The 20,446-nt window shown below is 46.7% G+C and overlaps 1 protein-coding gene across 15 annotated transcripts in view; it reads left to right on the forward strand.

Moving 5' to 3' along the window:
* The window catches only part of fbxo18 (F-box DNA helicase 1), a 170,039-nt gene that overhangs the window by 1,340 nt on the left and 148,253 nt on the right, over window positions 1-20,446 (forward strand). For 14 of the 15 annotated variants that reach the window (XR_010967095.1, XR_010967092.1, XR_010967093.1 and 11 more), the window contains exons 2-7: window positions 3,664-3,719; window positions 6,873-7,570; window positions 9,945-10,075; window positions 11,977-12,112; window positions 14,989-15,179; window positions 18,437-18,538. Coding sequence is in view for 6 of the 15 variants with exons in the window: in XM_068005153.1 (XP_067861254.1) it covers window positions 3,710-3,719; window positions 6,873-7,570; window positions 9,945-10,075; window positions 11,977-12,112; window positions 14,989-15,179; window positions 18,437-18,538 (1,268 nt within the window). In the remaining 9 variants the exon portion in view is untranslated. The remainder of the gene's footprint in view (window positions 1-3,663; window positions 3,720-6,872; window positions 7,571-9,944; window positions 10,076-11,976; window positions 12,113-14,988; window positions 15,180-18,436; window positions 18,539-20,446) is intronic. The other variant, XM_068005154.1, reaches the window with a different exon arrangement.

Genomic DNA, 20,446 nt, shown 5'->3' on the forward strand with positions numbered 1-20,446 from the left:
GCATCCTGTGGATGGTACACACTGCAGTCACGGTGCGCCAGTGGTGAAGGGAGGGAATGTTTAGGGTGGTGGATGGGGTGCCAATCAAGCGGGCTGCTTTGTCCTGGATGGTGTCGAGCTTCTTGAGTGTTGGTGGAGCTGCACTCATCCAGGAGAGTATTCTATCACATTCCTGACTTGTGCCTTGTAGATGGTGGAAAGGCTTTGGGGAGTCAGGAGGTGAGTCACTCGCCGCAGAATACCCAGCCTCTAACCTGCTCTTGTAGCCACAGTATTTATGTGGCTGGTCCAGTTAAGTTTCTGGTCAATGGTGATCCCCAGGATGTTGATGGTAGGGGAATTCAGCGATGGTAATGCCGTTGAATGTCAAGGGGAAGTGGTTGGATTCTCTCTTGTTGGAGATGGTCATTGCCTGGCACTTGTCTGGCGTGAATGTTACTTGCCACTTATGAGTCCAAGCCTGGATGTTGTCCAGGTCTTGCTGCATGCGGGCACGGACTGCTTCATTATTTGACGGGTTGGGAATGAAACTGAACACTGTGCAATCATCCCCATTTCTGACCTTATGATGAAGCAGCTGAAGATAGTTGGGCCTAGGACACTGCCCTCAGGAACTCCTGCAGCAATGCCCTGGGGCTGAGATGATTGGCCGCCAACAAGCACTACCATCTTCCTTTGTGCTAGGTATGACTCCAGCCACTGGAGAGTTTTCCCCCTGATTCCTATTGACTTCAATTTTACAAGGGCTCCTTGGTGCCACTCTCGGTCAAATGCTGCCTTGATGTCAAGGGCAGTCACTCTCACCTCACCTCATTGCAGCCTTGGTCCAAACATGGACAAAAGAGCTGAATTTCAGAGGTCTGGAACTGTGGTTCTGGTGGAATCCAAACTGAGCTTCGGTGAGCAGGTTTTTGGTGGGTAAGTGCCTCTTGATAGCACTGTCGACGACACCATCCATCACTTTGCTGATGATTGAGAGTAGACTGATGGGGCGGTAATTGGCCGGATTGGATTTGGCCTGCTTTTTGTGGATAGGACATACCTGGGCAATTTTCCACATTGTCAGGTAGATGCCAGTGTTGTAGCTGTACTGGATGAGTTTGGCTAGAGGCGCAGCTAGTTCTGGAGCACAAGTCTTCAGCACTACAGCCAGGATGTTGTCGTGGCACATAGCCTTTGCTGTATCCAGTGCAGTCAGCTGCTTCTTGATATCACGTGGAGTGAATCGAATTGGCTGAAGACTGGCTTCTGTGATGGTAGGGATATTGGTTCATCCACTCGGCACTTCTGGCTGAAGATGGTTGCAAACGCTTCAGCCTTGTCTTTTGCACTCACATGCTGGACTCTGCCGTCGTGTGAGGATGGGGATGTTCATGGAGCCGCCGCCTCCTCCCGTTAGTTGTTTAATTGTCCACCACCATTCACGACTGGATGTGGCAGGACTGCAGAGCTCCTCATTGAACCAGGGTTGATCCCCTGGCTTGTTGGTAATGGTAAAGTGAGGAATATGCCAGGCCATGAGGTTACAGATTGCGGTGGAATACAATTCTGCTGCTGATGGCCCACAGCACCTCATGGATGCCCAGTTTTGAGCTGCTAGATCTGTTCTGAACCTCTCCCATTTAGCATGATGCCACACAACACGTTGTGTCCACAAAGACTCCAGACTTCAGTCTCCACAAGGACTGTGCGGTGGTCACTCCTACCAATACTGTCACGGACAGATGCATCTGCCACAGGTAGATTGGTGAGGACGAGGTCGAGTAGGTTTTTCCCGTCGTGTTGGTTCGCTCACCACTCGCCGCAGGCCCAGTCTGGCAGCTAGGTCCTTCAGGACTCAGCCAGTAGTGGTGCTACTGAGCCACTCTTGGTGATGGACATTGAAATCCCTCACCCAGAGTACATTCTGTGCCCTTGCTACCCTCAGTGCTTCCTCCAAGTGGTGTTCAACTGATTCATCAGGTGAGGGAGGTCGGTAGGTGGAAATCAGCAGGAAGTTTCCTTGCCCACATTTGACCTGATGCCATGAGATTTCATGGGGTCCGGAGTCATTGTTGAGGACTCCCAGTGCCACTCCCTCCTGACTGTATATCACTGTATCGCCACCTCTGGTGGGTCTGTCCTGCCGTTGGGACAGCTCTCCCAATTTTGGCACGAGTCCCCAGATGTTAGTGAGGCCTTTGCGGGGTCGACTGGACTTGGTCATGTTCGGTGCCTAATGATCTGATGCTGGCTGGTCCGTCCGGTTTTATTGTGACTTTCTGTAGCGAGATTGTACAGACCGGGTAAGGATGGCAGGTTTCCTTCCCTGAAGGGCATTAGTGAACCAGATGGGTTTTTACGACAGTCTTGAAGTTTTTTTTAGTCCAGATTTTATTTAATTAATTGAATTTAAATTCCCCAGTTGCCGTGGCGGGATTTGAACTCATGACTCCAGATTATTAGTCTAGGCCTCTGGATTACTAGTCCAGTAACATAACCACTATGTTACTGAACCTTCGGTCACTGGAAACAGTTTCTCCTTATTTACTCTATCAAAACCGTTCATAATTTTGAACACCTCTATTAAATCTCCCCTTAACCTTCTCTGCTCTGAGGAGAACAACCCCAGCTTCTCCAGTCTCTCCACATAACTGAAGTCCCTCATCCCTGGTACTATTCTAGTAAATCTCTTCTGCAGCTTCTGTAAGGCCTTGACATCCTTCCTGAAGAATTGAACACAATACTCCAGCTGAGGCCTAACCAGTGTTTTAGAAAGGTTTTGCATAACTTCCTTGCTTCTATTAATAAAGCCCAGGATCCTGTATGCTTTATCAACAGCCTTCTCAACTTTACCTGCCACTGTACCAACTGTACCATTTAGTTCATATTGCCTCTCATACTTCCTACCAAAATGTTTCACTTCACCAGTTCTCTGCGTTAAATTTCATCTGCCATGTGTCTGCCCATTTCACCAGTCTGTCTCTGTCCTCTTGAAGTCTATTACTATCCTCCTTATTGGTTACTACAATATAAACCAGGGACTGTGTGATCTCATGGACCAGCTCTGATCGCCTAAAGTGGTTGGAGAGCAATTTTCCTGATTTTTTTCCTAATTGGCCTGGTTTTTAATCTGGTTACTATTCCCCTCACTGTTCACTACATTTCTGAGTTTTGTGTCATCTGCAAACTTTGAAATTATGCCCTGTATACCCAAGTCCAGGTCATTAATATATATCAAATATACTTGAAGGGGAAAAATTTGCAGGGCTGTGGGGAAAAGCGGGGGAGTCAGACTAATTGGATAGCTCTTTCAAAGAGCCGGCACAGGCACAATGGGCCGAATGGCCTCCTTCTGTGCTGTATGATTCTATGATTTCTATTCGGCCATGGGGGCCTGATTCAGTCCTTGTTGGCACCCCCACATTTGCACTTCCCAACTAGAGTCACTGCATAGAGATCAGGGGAGTGGGGAGGTCCTGGCCAATTTCCTCTTAACCCAGGGGCACTGAGGCAAATTATTGCCCCCCTACTGCCATCTGGCTGTGGTCAGCCAACTTGGCACAAAGTGGGCATTGACCCCAGGACTTTTCTGGTCAATCCCTTAAACAGCTGAGCCCTCGGTGTAGGGGGGGGGCGGGGGGTTGCTGTCAGAATTTAACGTGGTATTATTTTACTTTGCAGCTTGTGTACCCCAAGTCAATGACGTGGCAGCGTGACCCATGTTACGATGTCTCATTGTAAGTAAAACTGTCTTCCTCGCTTTTAACATCTCAACATTTAAATTGCATGTTCATTCTTTTCAATCACTTTGAATTGCTACTATTTGGGAATAGGATTCAGAAGTGGAATGACGGGAGAATATTTAGGAAATATGAAGACAAGGGTCTCAATTTTAGCCCCAAGACCGGATGTTTATGGGAGCTGGCAGACATCCTGGCTCGAGCCCGCCCATTTTTGCATTAGATTCAGGTAAATCTGTGTGCGTGCGCACAGCAGTCACCAGAAGTCCCGCCCCCACTTAAATCTGGCAGGCCGATACTTAAAGGGACAATGCACCTCATTGAGGTACTGAAGGTACTTTATATTTTGTGTATTGGACACTAAAAATGATTTTAACCATACCCGATCAGGCAAAAATGCACTAAATAAATTAAACAAAATGACATTTTCCATTGTAAAAAAAAAAGTCAACAAACATACCTTAAAACTGATGCTGCCTGGACCCCCCCCCCCCCCCCCCCGCACTCCGATCTCTGATGTCGCCTGGACCCCTCCTCCGATATCCGATGTTACCTGCCCCGCCCCCCCCCCCCCCCCCCCCGCCGATCTCTGATGTCTCCACACTCCCATCTCTCTCCCAATGGCTGATGAGGTCTCTCTCCACCCCTCCCCCCCCAACCCCCCCCCCCGCCTCAAGATGCTAACAGGCAGCCAGCCTGTCAATGAGGCTGGCTGCCGGGCGCGAAACTCGGAAGAGGCATTGAATGGCCTCATAAAGATCGCGACCCGCCTACTTTCCTTCCGGGTTTCACACCCGAAAATCTCCCCTCCCCCACTCTCCTCCCGCCGGCATGATAAAATCGTTCCCAAGGAGTTGGGAGAAAGTCCTCACAGGATGGCACCTGTGCTAATGTGGCTGGTGGGAGGGGAATGGTTGTGTCGGGTTCACAAGATGAATATGAATCAGGAGGTCTCCGAAGCTCTTTCTCTATTGGACTTGGTGCCACCACCACCAACAAGAGGAACAACCTCCATTTATAAAGCGCCTTTAACATGGTAATACGTCCCAATGCGCTTCATAGGAGCGTAATCAGACAAAAATTGACACCGAGTCAATGAAGGAGACATTAGGACAGGTGACAAAGCTTGGTCTAAGAGGTAGGTTTTAAGAAGCATCTTAAAGGAGGAGAGAGAGTTAGAGAAGCGGAGAGGTTTAGGGAGGGAACTCCAGAGCTTAGGGCCGAGGCAGCTGAAGGCACGACCGCCAATGGCGGGGAGTAGAAAGTGGGGGACGCTCTTTAAAACCTATCTTTTTGACCAAGCTTTTGGCCACCTGTCCTAATATCTCCTCGTGTGGCTCAGTGTCACATTTTGTTTGCTAATCGCTCCAGGGAAGCGCCTGGGGTGCTTTACTACGTTAAAGGCGCTATATAAATGCAAGTTGTTGTTGGGGTTGCAGGATCTGGAAACCCGGCCAATTTTTTCCTTTTCAGCACAGGGCTTCTGAGGCCAATTGTAGCACAGACCAGAGATTGAACCCGCGACCTTCCTGGTCTGCACGGCTGTGCAATTCACTGGGCGGACTCACTGGAGGGGCCCCATGGAGCTTCCTTTTGTTGTATATTTTTAATATCAGCAAGAAACTTCTGTTTTTTTGCTGTAAAGCTTTAATATTCTGTTTATGGTACAATATTGCACCATGATGTATGAATTGAACTGTGTGATTGTCAGAACGCAAGAACGTGTTCGGAGTGAGATGTAGGATCAAAGAGTGAAATAGACTGCAGAGCTATTTAACTTTATGCGGTTGTTTATTTTAAAGGGGACGTACATTAAAATGGGGGGCATTTTTAAATAAAAATTAAGTAAGACTCGATGCATTGGACTGTATGGATGAATACCCAGGTGGCCATGTTGATCTTTTCCACTCTACGCTGATGTGAAAAGCAGTCAGCTGCTGAGTTCTGAGTCATTCTTTTTTTCCAGTTCAACTGCAGTTTGCAATGAATGCCCATTTCGACTTATTTCATGGTCAATGGTTCACTTCATTGTTTATCCTGTAACCTTCGATCACACTCCTAATCAGATAGTTATCCATCTCTCTCTCTTTGTTGTTGTTGTTGAAGGAAGTGATCAATGCATTTTCAGCTGCTGGGATGTCTGGTCCTTTCCATCTATTCAGATTTGGCTATTTCTGGGCAGTTGGAGCATACGTCTTAGTAACATTTTGACGCAGTGATACTCGTGTCTCTTCCACTGTTTTGGTGGATGTTCCCACGGCACTATCCGGAGAAGGGCAGGGAGTTCTGACCATAATTCCTTCTTCAACCAATACAACCAGAAACAAATGAACTGGCCGTTTATTTGTCTGGACATCCATCGCTGCACTTCAATATTGTATGTAAAACACTTGGGCTGTTTCTGAGAAATATGATACAAAAAGGAGAGACTTGCCTTTCTATAGCGCCTTTCACAACTTCAGGTCATTCCAAAGCACTTTACAGCCAATGAAGTACTTTTGAGGTGTAGTAACTGTTGTAATGTTGGAAACGGGGCAGGTAATTTGCACGCAGCAAAGTCCCACAAACAGCAATGAGATAGTGACAGATAATATGTTTTAGTGATGTTGGTTGAGGGATAAATATTGGCCAGGACACTGGGGAGAACTCCCCTGCTCTTTTCCGAAATAGTGCCATGGGATCTTTTATGCCCACTTGAGAGGGCAGATGGGCCTTGGTTTAACATCTCATCCGAAAGATGGCATCTCCGACAGTGCAGCATGTTAATTGTATGCATATGATTTATATCAATTAGTGTTAATTGTATTCAGGTGGTGGGTATCAAATGGGGACTCTCTTGTATCCATTGAGAAGAGAGCTTGTCCAGGAGGTGGGGAATGGGGAACGTGGAGCTCTGTGAATAAAGGTTTGGAAGCAACTGAAGACCAGGCTCTAGTATTCTATCCTTCAACCACCTGACCAACCAATTTATTATACAGCACTCCCTCAGTACTGTCAGCCTGGATTTTGTGCTCAAGTCTCTGGAGTGGGACTTGAACCCACGACCTTCTGACTCAGAGGCAAGAGAAACTACCCACTGAGCCACTACGCTGTTAAGGTACTATATAAATTCTTTTATACATTTATCTATCTTTTTTTGCTTCCCTACAGGTAGACGAGGCAAGCGGAAACATCTTGCCCCCTCGGACTGCTGGTCTTTGAGCAACAGTAGGGAGGGTGCGTCCTCGCTGACCCAACCCTTCACCTGTACAGGCACCAGCAGAGATTTAAACAGGGGCCTCTACCCGAGGAACAGGAACGATAAAAAGTCTGCAACCCAATTGTGCCCTCACCAAAGACAGTGGCCGCACAATGCTAATCGGATGTCAGAAGGTGAGCCCTGTGACAGCGGCAAAGCCATTGCTGTCCCATCGTCCTCCAAGGTGGATTTAATTTTTGACCCGGAAGATTTTCTTTCCCATGACTTGTCTGCTGAAATCGACGTGCTGGCTCTGAATTCAAAGTCCAACAGGGAGCACTCTGTCCTAATGCTGGGATGCCCAAACAAGATTGATGATTCAGGGTGGGGTGGTTGTGCAAAGAGGCCCACCCTAGAAGATGCACCCTTGACGCTGCAGCGCAATACAATGAGGGATTGGGTTGAAGGTGAAGAGCTGGAGGTGGACCCTCTTCCTGACTCTTGCTTCGGACTGTTGGGGTGCACTCGTTCCCACGCACTGCCAGCCGGCCACATCACCCAGCTGCCGGATGAAATTCTCAGGGCCATATTCTTTCACCTGCCAGCAGTGGACCTTTATCGCATCAGATTGGTCTGTCAGCAATGGCGATGTGTTATCAGTGACCCAACGGTAAGCCTCAGCTTCTTCTGTCACCAGTTAGACACGACCACAATGTTGTTTCTTAAATTTCCGCTCCAATTGTCTCCCCCTCTCCCCTGCAGGCATTGATTCCAGAGCAGGGTTATGCTGCTGGCTCCTTAGTAGTATTTCATACAAGTGACAATTCTTCACATGAGGGCCTAGATGTGGGGGCTTTCGGAGAGCTATTTGATTTAGGGAGGGTAATAATCACACCAGAGCCTGATCTTGTCCTCACCTGATGTCTACACACGTTCAGTTTCCAGCAGAGGTGACTGGAATCCTGGCTGATTGTCCCTTCCCACCCACACATCCTGCACAGAGATGGTGAGGCAAAGTGTGATACCCCTGGTGATTAATCACCGACTGGAGGCGGGTTTAACATCTGATCTTTTTGGTCTGAATGGCTGTAGTTAAAGGGGAATAAACCAGCCTAACATCGTCATGAACATGTGACTTTCCCAATCTGGCCATTAATATGGTGGCCAATTGAGTGCGGTACCAGGGGGTTCGCTAATGGTGGAACCGTAGCCCAGCAACAATGGGCACCATGGATAGAGGAGAAAACTGATTTTAAAAAAAAAACATTTGCTCCTTGGATTTCTGATTCATTTCACTTTTGGGGAAGCTTGAAACTGTTCCTGCAATGGTTACATGCAGCCTCAAGCATATTTTACTTTCTGACTGCATTAGATTTTGTCTTATCAGATATTTTGAGTTAAAGTGATGGAAGCTTTGGGGGAGGGTCTGATGCTGAGTAGTCGGATACAAGTTCACGTCAACCTTTTTGTTAATCAACGATAAGGAGACACTGGGTTGCCCTCAGTTTCATCAATCAAAAAACATCTAACGCATGTCCCCCCTTTTTGGAAGGGCACAACTAATAGAAAGTGAAATCGTTAAAAAAAAACAAAGGAAATTAAATAATATTATTTACACCATCCACTATGCACTCCAGTCCCTGCGGTGCCCACCAGTCGCGAAAGGCCTCGGGCGTGCCAGCGGCTCTTCCCCAGGGCCACTCGGGTACGGGCAAGGCTGTGGGAGAGAGGCAGGCAGCCAGAGCGACAACAGGCAGCCAGAGCGACAACAGGCAGCCAGAGCGACAACAGGCAGCCAGAGCGACAACAGGCAGCCAGAGCAACAACAGGCAGCGTCCAACCTGGACCACCTTGGCCAGGCCCAGGAGCAGACCCTCGAGGAGTTCCTCCGACTTGCCCTCCCACCCCCACGACGGGTGGCCAAAGATCAGGAGCGTGGGACTTCAGCGGAGCCCGAAGTTGAGGAGCAGGCCCCCTCAAATAGTGAAACAGGGGCTGCGGCCTCTCACGCTCCGTGCAGATGTGATTCACTGACTCGTCCAGGCCGCAGAAGTTAACAGGCGTAAGTTCACGTCTGTGGTTCCCCTAAACAGCGGGTTCCAGTGCTGTTGGGGTAACGCTGAGCACAGAGGTGACGTTTGCTACAGGGGAAAGGGGACAGTGGAAGAGCAAAACACAGCTCCCCTCCTCCCCCCCCCCCCCCCCCCCCCCCGGACAGCTCAGTGAACTTATCCAGTGAATCGCTGAGCGGGGTAGTCCAGGAAGTTTCCAGGATTGATTCCTGCGCTCTGCTGAATCAGCTGATCTCGGTCTGGGTGGCGAGTAAGGACGATGCAATTAGTCTCGACCACCCCTGGATTAGAGAGCGGCCCCGCTCCCGATCACTAACCCCCTCGCTGAAAATGCGCACTTGTGTGAATAGGATTTGACTCGGCTGTGAAGCCCCCATAAAGGCCACTGCCAGTCACTGTCTAGCTCACACTGTGGCCACTTGGAGAGGTACCAGCCGCGCCCCCTGTTGACCGAGGGAAGATACCACAGCAAGGAGCCAACATCTGCAGGAAGGGATAAGATTTTTTTGTGTTGAAACAGAAGACCAAGCCTGCTTAGTCTACTATCATGAGCATCTCAGCAGCCAGCGTACAGGGCTTTGGCCGAGACCTGGCAATAGGTTTCTTGCCGCCTTATTATGTTTTTTCGTACAGAACCAGTTCAAGCAGAAGCTGTTCTTTAATATGTTGGGTGTGCCTTTGGCATTGAAACCAAAAGTTCGACATATGGGGGTTTCTCCTGGTGTGCTGGCCGACATTCATCCCTCAATCAATGATACTTTGGAAAAGCAGATTAAATGTTTGCAGAATCTTGCTTTGTGCAAAATATCTGCTGCGTTTACCCAGATTACAACAGTCAAAGTAATTGGTGGTCTGGGAAGCGCTCTGGGATGTCTTGAGAGATCGATATAAATGCAAGTCTTTATCATCTTGCTCTCCCGGTAAAACCATTTTTACTCACGATCGATTGTTTTTCTGAACTTGGTTTTCCAGTTTGTACCATGGAAGAAGTTGTACTGTCGATACAGGAAGGGAGAAGGGTGTGCTGTGAAGGAGATTGACCGGATCCTGAAGGCGAATAATATTACAAAGGAAGATGAGCTCTGTGTGTTGAATCTTATAAAGTGAGTGTTAAGTGTCAGAATACCAAGCACTTGTATCAAGCCCATGATAGGTACATGAGGGAGAAAGGAGTAGAAGGATATGTTGATAGGGTGAGATGAAGTAAGGTGGGAGAAGGCTCGTGTGGAGGATAAACACCAGCATAGACCTGTTGGGCCGAATGGCCTGTTTCTTTGCTGTAAATGCTAAGTAATTCTGTGTATCCTAACTATAGCTATATTGCCACCAGGTCATTTGAAATGATCATTCTACGTCCACTTGAACTGTGAAAAATGCTCTACAGTTATAGATTTCGGGTTGCTTTTGAGGAGCGGGTGAAGTGCTGGTGGCTATAAGTCTTCAACTGTTGGCTGGGACAATGGATCTAGGATATTGCATAAGATGCACATCACCAAAGGAGAGGAACAGCAAGAACAGGTGGAGTTTGTGCTTGTGGCTCAGCAGTGCATTCCTACTGCTTCATCCACAGGCCCTCGCTCTTCCTGGGAATGATGTATTTGAACTCCAGGCCCCTCTGCTCATCCACGTCCCTCAGCATCTTTCCACTGAGCCTATTCTACCATTTCTTACCCAAAAGCAGGAGTAGGGACGAGCCACAGGCACAAGCTCCTCCAGTTCATGATTGGGCATTTGAAATGCTCGTTCTGTGCCCACCTGAACTGTGAAAAATGCTCCGTAGCTATAAGATTTTGGCTCGTGTTTGGGGAGAGGGTGAAGTGCTGGAGGTCTGTAATTGTTGGCTGGAACAATTTGATTATCGTATAGAGAGTACAGTGTTGATTCATCAGGTTGCACCAGGGATGGGAAACGATCCTCGATGAGGGGAGCATTGAGATATTGCAACAATTTCTATTGGAATAGAGTTGGCGAAGGGGGCATTTAACAGAGGTTTTTAAAATTGTGACTGGTTTTGATAGCGCGAATAGGGAAAGAGTATTTCCTCTGGCTAGGAAGTTAGTGATAAGGGATCATCAATTTAAAATTGCCACTGAGAGTGAGGGGAGAGGTTCAGAGATATTTCTTAACATAGAGGGTTGTTAGAGCATTGAATGCTTTGTCACAGAGTGGTCGAGGCAGAGACCATTACATCTTTTATGGGAAAATGCTCGCCTGCCCTTTCTCCTTGAGGTAGTGTGTGGTACAGGGAGATGCAGGCTAAAAGCAGGAGAGAAAAAATCTCATCAAAGGTTAAAAAAAATAATTCAAGCTATAGAACAGAATTCCCTCTATGAAGAGCTGAGCCATTATTATAAGTGTTGAGTTAGCTGATCCCAGCCAGGGTAATGCTATAATTGGACTCGGTAACCTGGGTTAGGCAGGGCTCCCACTCCCAGTTGCTACCCAATGAGAGTTGCCAGAAGTGTAAGTGCAGACATGGGGTGAGGACAGGACCGGATTCAGAGAAAGCCTGTCGACTGATACTCTCTAGGTTTTGTGAGTGAAGATGGCGAGTGGGGGGGCAGCAGGTGAGGCGATGGCGAGGGTGGGGGGAAGAGCAGGTGGGGCGATGGCAAGGGGGGGGGGGGCGAGCGGGAGAGCAGGTTGGGGCGAGGGGGAGCGGGTGGGGCGAGGGGGAGCGGGTGGGGCGAGGGGGAGGGAGAGCAGGTGGGGCGAGGGGAAGGGAGCAGTTGGGGTGTATAATACCATAACCCAGCAAAGGGTCAACGCCTTCAGAAATGGGGATGAGTACATTTTTAAAAATAGATGTAGGAAGAAATAAATGTAACAACACACCAGGGAGCTGTGGAAAACCCAGTTTATTCCATTATTGAGGAATATATTTGCCTTTCTCCACAATATATTCTCTATAAAGTTTTCATATTATGCTTTTTTTTAACCTTTTTGTGTTCTGATCTCCTTTTACAAACATTCTAACTGCCACTGATTTCTTTGCTTTAATTAGTTATATGGCATCTTTCCAGCATGGCCGGTCTGTGAACCCTGAAGCAGTCTTGAGTTGCCTTAAAGACCACCCCCTTTTTAAACAATCTGAAGCATGTGTGGCCCAGAGACTGCCTAATTTGGTCAAAGCAGCTGGGGTATGTCTCCTGTGTTTTCTCTCATTTTATACAGCGTTCGGTTAGCTAAGTAAATTCATATGATGTTTCTTTTTAAAAAAAAAATAATTCTAGTGTACATTTTTCCTATTCAAGCAAAAGGAAGGGCGAGAAAAGACTTACCAGGTCCACCAAACCTGCTCCATCCAGGTAACTGTACAGCCAGTTAGACCATTGACCTGCTCCCGAACCACGCAATCTCTTGGACAGGAAAAAAAGCTGTGGGAAATTCCAAATTCTCTGCAGCAATCAATCAAGATTCCAATATCCATTACTACTCCATTACAGCTAACCAGCAACATAATCCTCTTTAATTGAAAATATCCTCATGTCTCAGGAATTTGTCAAGTTCTGCTTTAAAGAGCTGTAGCAAATTCATGTCCAACATTTCCATAGTCTGTTCCAAAGGCCACGACACACTGGAAAGAATTATTTCCTGGCATCTAATCCCTCGCTTCCTACACGGTTTATATGCTTGCCCTCTAATCCCATCATCACTCTCCATCAAAATAACACATCCAAACTATATGAGTTTAATCCCTTCATTATTTTACCAACCTCAATCAGATCCCCTTTAAGCCCGTGTTTCTCTAAAGTAACCCTAACTCTTGGAGACTTAGAGCTTTGGGGCTAGAAATCATTCTGGTTACGCTCCTCTGCTCCTTCTCCATAGACTTGGTTTGTTGCACTATGTGCAGGGACCACATCTGGGCACAGTGCTCTTAAGTGAAGATATATTAAAGCTTTATTTAGCCTAAGTATAGTGTTCTTCGTTTTATACTCAATGGTCCTAGCAATACAGCCTAAAACCCTTTTCTTGTAGTCACCCCAGACCGCCTGTGCATCTGTAACGAGTGATCAGCTATTGCTCCAGGTGTCTTTCCTAATCCGTTACCATTAATAAATACCCCCCCGCATGATATAAACATGCCTGGAGTTCTCCCTACCCCAAATACATCACATGTCACTTGTCCACAATAAAGGACATCTGGCACGCATTGAGCCCATTCCCCTAGGAATGTATCCAGTGAGTAGCTGAGCCATAAGGAAGATACCAGGCTCAATCCAGATGTAATATATTTGGATTTAGATGTAATATATTTGGATTTTCAAAAGGCCTTCGATAAGGTACCGCATTGTCGACTCATGGCTAAGGTCAGAGCATCAGGGGACAGGTAGCAGAATAGATAGCAAGTTGGCTACAAAACAGAAAACAGAGAGTAGGGGTTAAGGGTAGCTACACAGACTGGCAAAAGGTGGGAAGTGGTATTCCACAGGGATCGGTGCTGGGATCACTGTTGTTCACAATTTACATTAACGATTTGGATTCAGAAATCAGAAGCACAATTTCAGAATTTGAGGGCGACACCAAATCGGGGGGTGTAGTTAATATAAATTGCAAGAGGACATTAATAAACTTGCAGAATGAGCATGCAATTGGAAAATGAATTTCAATATAGATAAATGTGAGGTGGTTCATTTTGGTAGGAAGAATAAGGAGACCACGTACTGCTTGGATAATAAGGGTAAACGGGATAGAGGAGCAAAGGGATTTAGATACAGATACACAAATCACTAAAAGTAGCGACGCAGATTAATAAGGCCATAAAAAAGGCAAATCAAGCACTAGGGTTCATTTCCAGAGGGATAGAATTGAAAAGCAAAGAAGTTATGTTAAACGTATAGGACCTTGGTTAGACCACACTTGGAGTATTGCTTGCACAGTTGCACAGTTCTGATCCCCATATTATAGGAAGGATATAGAGGCATTGGAGAGGGTACAAAAAAGATTCACTAGGGTGATACCAGAACTGAGAAGATATCCTTATCATGAAAGGCTGAACAGGCTGAGGCTCTTTTCTCTAGAAAAGAGAAGGCTGAGGGGTGACCTGATAGAGGTCTTTCAGATTATGAAAGGGTTCGATAGGATAGATGTGGAGAAAATGTTTCCACTTGTGGGGGAGTCAAAAACTAGAGGTCATAAATATAAAATAGTCGCTAATAAATCCGATAGGGAATTCAGGAGAAACTTCTTTACCCAGAGAGTGGGTTACCACAAGGAATAGTTGAGGCAAATAGCATAGATGCATTTAAGGGGAAGCTAGATAAACAAATGAGGGAGAAAAGAATAGAAGGGTATCCTGAAAGAGGGGAGGGAGGAGGCTTGTTCGGAGCATAAATGCCGGCATAGACCAGTTGGGCTGAATGGCCTGTTTCTATGCTGTAGTTTTGATGTAGCTCAATCCCCGGTTTGGTGAGTTAGCTGATCTCGACCAAGGAGGCAGTAAGATGCTATAATTGGCCTCTGCGCATCCGAGCAAAGGAGAGATGAGGTGGGGGGAGAGATCAGGCGGGGGCTCCTGTTTCTAATCGCTGCTGGAAGCGTACACGTGGACATTGTGTGATGATCATTCAGGCTCCCAGCAGTTGAATAATCCTGGCATGTTTACTGTTAAGGTGCACTCGTGAATAATGGCCAGTTGGGGGAACGAAACAGATGGCAGCTGGTGTCTGGTGGACAGCGTCCCAGCAAGGATTCAAACATGTACTGGATAGGAATGAGGGACAGACAATAAAACACACCTGGTACCAACTCCCTCTCTCTCTCTTTAAATGTTAATTCTCAACCCATTGGATGCCCAATATTTGTTCGCTTCCCTCTGGCCCACTCCATGATGCCATTGATGGGCAACAACAGTGTGAGCATCAGAGACAATGGGGGTTGAGATTTGAGACTGGTTGTTGTGGAGAATTGGGACCAAGGAAGCCACAGCACTGGCCAAGTACTCTGCATCCCTAGATATACAGAAAGAAAATGTCACCGAGTGTGACCGTGTGTGTGTTTTTATACTATTTAGACGCTAAACGTTTGGGCGGTACTGTCTGTGATCATTCTCCTGTCCGATAGCGTGAAAGACATCCAGAGACTGATTTCTTGTCTGCGGCAACCCCGTTCGACTCTGCCTGTGACGGAGATAACGGAGACCCTGTACTGCATGGCGACTTTGCTGTTTGCCTCGAGAGAAAAGGACATCAATATCAGCAACAGGTAGGACAGGACTCCTATTACAGTCCCCATTCTCCAGTTTCTGATGCCTGGTGCGGCTTTTGGTGGTTGGTTACAGACCACATTAGTGTTGACTTTGGACGGACTGCGTGGAGCTGCAGAGGTGGACAAAAAAAAGGAGCGCTAAAAATTGTGCACTGTCAGTAGCGTCGGGTGTCCTCCTTGTATTGGTAGGCTGTTTGACTTGGGGGTAAAAGGTAGGGGAAGAGGATATTGCAACTGATCTTATTGTCATCCACTTTCCACCGGAGGTCGCTGCATAGCAATCGGGAGCAAAATCCCTGCCTCGTCGTTCCGCCCCCCCCCCCCACCCCCACCTCCCTGGCCCAGGGTGCTGAGTCCAATTCTAGCACTCTTGGTGCTTCCCTGGGTGAGATCAGATGCCTCTCCCACAGATTGGGAATCGAACCAGTCACTTTCATTGTCTATCTGGCTCAGGACCACGAGGCAATGCACTTATCAACTGAAGCACTAACAGTGTCTTCTTTCCACCCCCCGCCCCCCCCCATTCTCAATGTTAACGATGAGTGCTCCAAAATAGTTGAAAATGCAAGGTGCTTGACACCGTTATCTAGAATTACATAGAAAGAAAGCACAGAAACAGGCCATTTGGCCCAACTGGTCTATGCCAATGTTTATGCTCCACACAAGCCTCCTCCCACCCTACTTCATCTAACCCTATCTGAATATCCTTCTATTTCTCCCTCGTACTTGTCTAGCTTCCCCTTTAAAGGCATCCATGCTATTGGCCTCAACTCCTCCATGTGGTAGCGAGTTCCACATTCTAACCACTGTCTGGGTAAAGAGGTTTCTCCTGAATTCTTTATTGGATTTATTAACGACTATCTTCTATTTATGGCCCCTAGTTTTGGACTCCCCCACAAGTGGAAGCATTTTCTCTACGTCTACCCTATCAAACCGCTTCATAATTTTAAAGACCTCTATTAGGTCACCCCTCAGCCTTCTCTTTTCTAGCCTGTTCAGTCTGAGTGACATCTTATTATGACTGAGTGAGAAAGCAAGCATTGCACTGAGTTCTTGGGAAGGAACATTACTGAAAAGAAGTCTCGTTGTCCTGGAATCTTGCCCTCTTGCAGTTCCGCCTACCGCCCGCAGAGGTCACCAGCTGGGTTGTCTGCGCTCGCTGCAATGGAGAAGTTTCTTTTTCAATGCCTGGCCAGAACAAAATGGCTGCAGCGTTCAGTTCTGTCGGTGGTGGCCATTTATTGCTTGTCCATGATGCTGTGCTTCCAAAGACAAACCCAACCAATGTGGCATCTATATTGCCTTGTTTGTACCATAGTCTTGCCTCCGAAAGCAGGGCTGTAATATAAAAGGGACGTTGTTAGTGTATGCATTGTCTAGTAAAGGTGCGCTTGCGAGCTTGGACTCTGTAGGGAAACAGAGTCTTCCCATGAAATTACCTTGTAGAAGGTTCTTGCAAAAATCATCCCTTTACATGGTAGCTTTAAGAAGTTGTCTGTGAGCTGTTATATCCAATGCGGTCTAATCCTGTCACTTTTTCAGTTGTCTTGTGTTACAAATCCTAAGTTTGATCACTCACCGGTGGTGAGTTAACCAGTCTTAGCCATGACAACGATAGGGGGCAGTCCAATTGGCCTCAGTGCTCTGGGTTGGCTCTGCCACTTTGCAGAAGGGGCCTTGTTGGCGGACGGCTGTCTCTGTGGCCGAATAGCCTACTGATGCTCGCTGTTGAGGCTCATAGATGAAGGACACTTGGGTTCGGTGGTGGACGAGGACTGGAACCTACAGAATCATATCCCAGTGAGTAGTTAACACCTTTTGGGAGGGGAGGAGAGAAAATTAAAATTAATATATTAAGATAAAAGTTTGGAGAAGGGGATTGCTACTTTCAAGGGTGTGTCGACGGTAGGGTGTGATAATGTAGCGGTTACGGTACTGGACTGGCAACCCAGAGCTCCTGAGTTCAAAACCCACCATTTGCCGTTCACACCATCACTCCTGTGCTCACTGACCTACATTGGCTCCCGGTCCGGCAATGCCTCAGTTTTAAAATTCTCATCCTTGTTTTCAAATCCCTCCACGGCCTCATCCCTCCCTCTCTCTGTAACCTCCTCCAGCCCTGCAACCCTCCGAGATCTCTGCACTCCTCCGATTCTGGCCTCTTGCGCATCCCCGATTTTAATCGCTGCACCATTGGCGGCCGTGCCTTCAGCTGCCTCGGCCCTAAGTTCTGGAATTCCCTCCCTAAACCTCTCCGCCTCTCTACCCCTCTCTCCTCCTTTAAGGCGCTCCTTAAAACTTATCTCTTTGACCAAGCTTTTGGTTACCTGTCCTAATATCTTCTTTATGTGGCTCGGTGTCAAATTTTGTTTGATAATCACTCCTGTGAAACGCTTTGGGACGTTTTACTACATTAAAGGCGCTATATAAATGCAAGTTGCTGTTGTTGTTCTGGCCAGGCTCTGAAAAAGAAACTTCTCCATTACAGCTAGCAGAGCCAACCCAGCTGGTGATCTCTACGGGCAGTAGGTGGAACTGCAAGAGGGCGAGACTCCAGGACGACGAGACTTTTTTTTAGAAGTAATGTTTCTTCCCAAGAACTCAGTGCAATGCTTGCTTTCTCGCTCAGTCATATGAAGATGTAACCTGTAAAACGGTATCAAACACCTCACAACGATGACCATTGTTAGCGCTGAGGATGTGGGGAAAATACATTCGTCGAAACCGTCACAAGTGTCCTTCGGGGAAGGGAAGCTGACAAACCTCACACACTGCCAGTCCACACAATAAGTGCTTGACTTAGAAGTGCCTTCGGCTGCAAAAACCAATCACTTCTAGAGATGGGCAATAAATGCTGGCTGGCCAATGTCGACCACATCCTGAGAACAAAAAATAAATCCAAATGTAGAAGTAAAGATTTATTACAAGACACAAATACACAGTTTCTCACTTTAACCACGTAGTGCTGAACTTAATTCAGTACTAAATTAGCAACAGGGTGGCTGATGTGGGAAATGGCCACACTGCTGCACCAGGGGATGAAGTTTGGGCATCTAAATGTGTTGCACCTGCCCTGGGAGTGTTTGATGCCGACACCGGGTACTTGAAATCTTAAGTATTCCCATTCTCCAGCACTATTGAGTGTAAAATCCTCCTTCCATGGTGGGAAGGTTTGTCAAACATAAAAAGAACCCTCAGATTTTTACTTTAAGTATTTTTCTAAACTGGTCTTCGTTTTAAAATAAACGTTTCAGGATCCATTATAATCTGTTCTACGCTCTCTATTTGATGGAGAATCCAGCCGACGTCAGTAGAAAACATGTGAAGCATCTTTGCTCAGCCCAGGACTCTGGCAGGTGAACTTTTGATTGTTGTGCATTTTAAATAAGTCAGAAAAAATTCCGCCAAGCGCCGTGCAATTTAGAATCAGCTGTTGCTTACTGAATGGATAAAGGAAACTTGTGTCTGTTGCAGCAGATTTATGTGTTGGAGTGATGAGGAGCACAGCTCAGCATACTTGGGTTCAGTCACAGCCTTGACTGTTTGCTATTCTGATTCAGTTTCCTCTTCTGTAAGTGAGTCTCGCCCATTTGTGACTGAACTGTAGTACCTTGCTTGTGGAACACTGCATTTCCAGGGCGGGGTGAGGTCAGTTTTTGTTAGCTCTTGCAAAGTGCAGATGATGGTGGTCATGGAGCTGCTGGTGGCTTAAAACTCCCGGCCCTCACGGCTGAAGAAAGAAGCTGGAACTTGTGCTAATGACTCCTGGTGATGATGCTGAAGTATTAAATTTATTGCTCACTTGTCTTTATGTTCCCTTTAAATCTGATCGTTTTAACTTCCTGCTGTGATTTGCAGAGTGACTATCTACTGTAGAAAGTTGCTAACTCTGGTGTAGTATTGGTTAGTTGACATCTGTTTTCCAAAAAACAAAATATCTTACTATAACACATTTTTATTCGCCATTCATAGGAACAGGAGTAGGCCATTCAGCCCCTCAATTTTGCCATTCAATTAGATCATGGCTGATCTGTATCTTAACTCCATCTACCTGCCTTGGTTCCGTAACCCTTAATATCTTTGCCTAACAAAAATCTATCAATCTCAGTTTTGAAATTTTCAATTGACCCCCAGCCTCAATAGCTTTTTGGGGAGAGCGTTCTAGATTTCCACTATCCTTTGCGTGAAAAGTGCTTCCTGACATCACCCCTGAACGGCCTAGCTCTAACTTTAAGACTATGCCCCCTTGTTCTGGGCTCCCTACCCCCCACCAGAGGAAATAGTTTCAACCCTATCAATTCCGTTAATCATCTTAAACACCTCAATTAGATCACCCCATAATCTTCAGTACTCGAGGGAATACAAGCCTATTCTATGCAACTATTCCTAAACTAAATGTGTTGTTCCTGCTTTTCATTCTTCAATCCCTTGCACCCCCCTCCCACCCCACAACCAAGCATTTTACAATGGGGAGGGCAGGTTGGCAGCCTGCTCCCAGAACTCTGCCAATGTCATTCTTTGGGTGGTGGCTTGGGTGCCAGGCTTTACACTGGCAGCACTGTACTGTTAGGGTTCCATGTACACAGATCACTAAAATGTAGGGCTCAGGTACAAAAAATAATCCAAAAGGCTAATGGAATGTTAGCCTTTGTAACTAGAGGGCTAGAATATAATGGGGAGGAAGTTTTGCAACAGCTGTACAAAGTCCTGGTTAGACCACATCTGGCGTACTGCGTACATTTCTGGGCATTGCACCTTTAGAAAGGATATATTGGCCTTGGAAGGAGTGCAGCGCAGATTCACCAGAATGTTACCACGGCTCCAAGGATTAGATTATGAGGAAAGATTACATAAACTAGGCTTGTATTCCCTGGAATATAGATGGTTAAGCAGTGATTTGATTGAGGTTTTTAGGATTTTGAAAGAAATAGATAGGGTGGGGGAATCGAGGACAAGGGGACATAACTGTAGAATTAGAGCCAGGCCATTCAGGAGAGAAGTTAGGAAACACTTCTTCACCCAAAGGCTGGTAGAAGTGTGAAACACTCTCCCACAAAAAGCAGTAGATGCTGGTTCAGTTAATAATTTTAAATTTGAGATCGATTAGATTTTTGCTAGCCGAGTGTATTAAAGGATATGGAGCCAAGATGGGTAAATGGAGTTAGGATACAGATCAGTCATGATCTCATTGATCTCACTCAGAGGGTTGTGAATCTTTGGAATTCTCTACCCTGGAGGGCTGTGGATGCTCAGCCGTTGAGAGT

Source organism: Heptranchias perlo, chromosome 24 (assembly GCF_035084215.1).
Source record: "Heptranchias perlo isolate sHepPer1 chromosome 24, sHepPer1.hap1, whole genome shotgun sequence".
Taxonomy (NCBI): Eukaryota; Metazoa; Chordata; class Chondrichthyes; order Hexanchiformes; family Hexanchidae; genus Heptranchias; species Heptranchias perlo.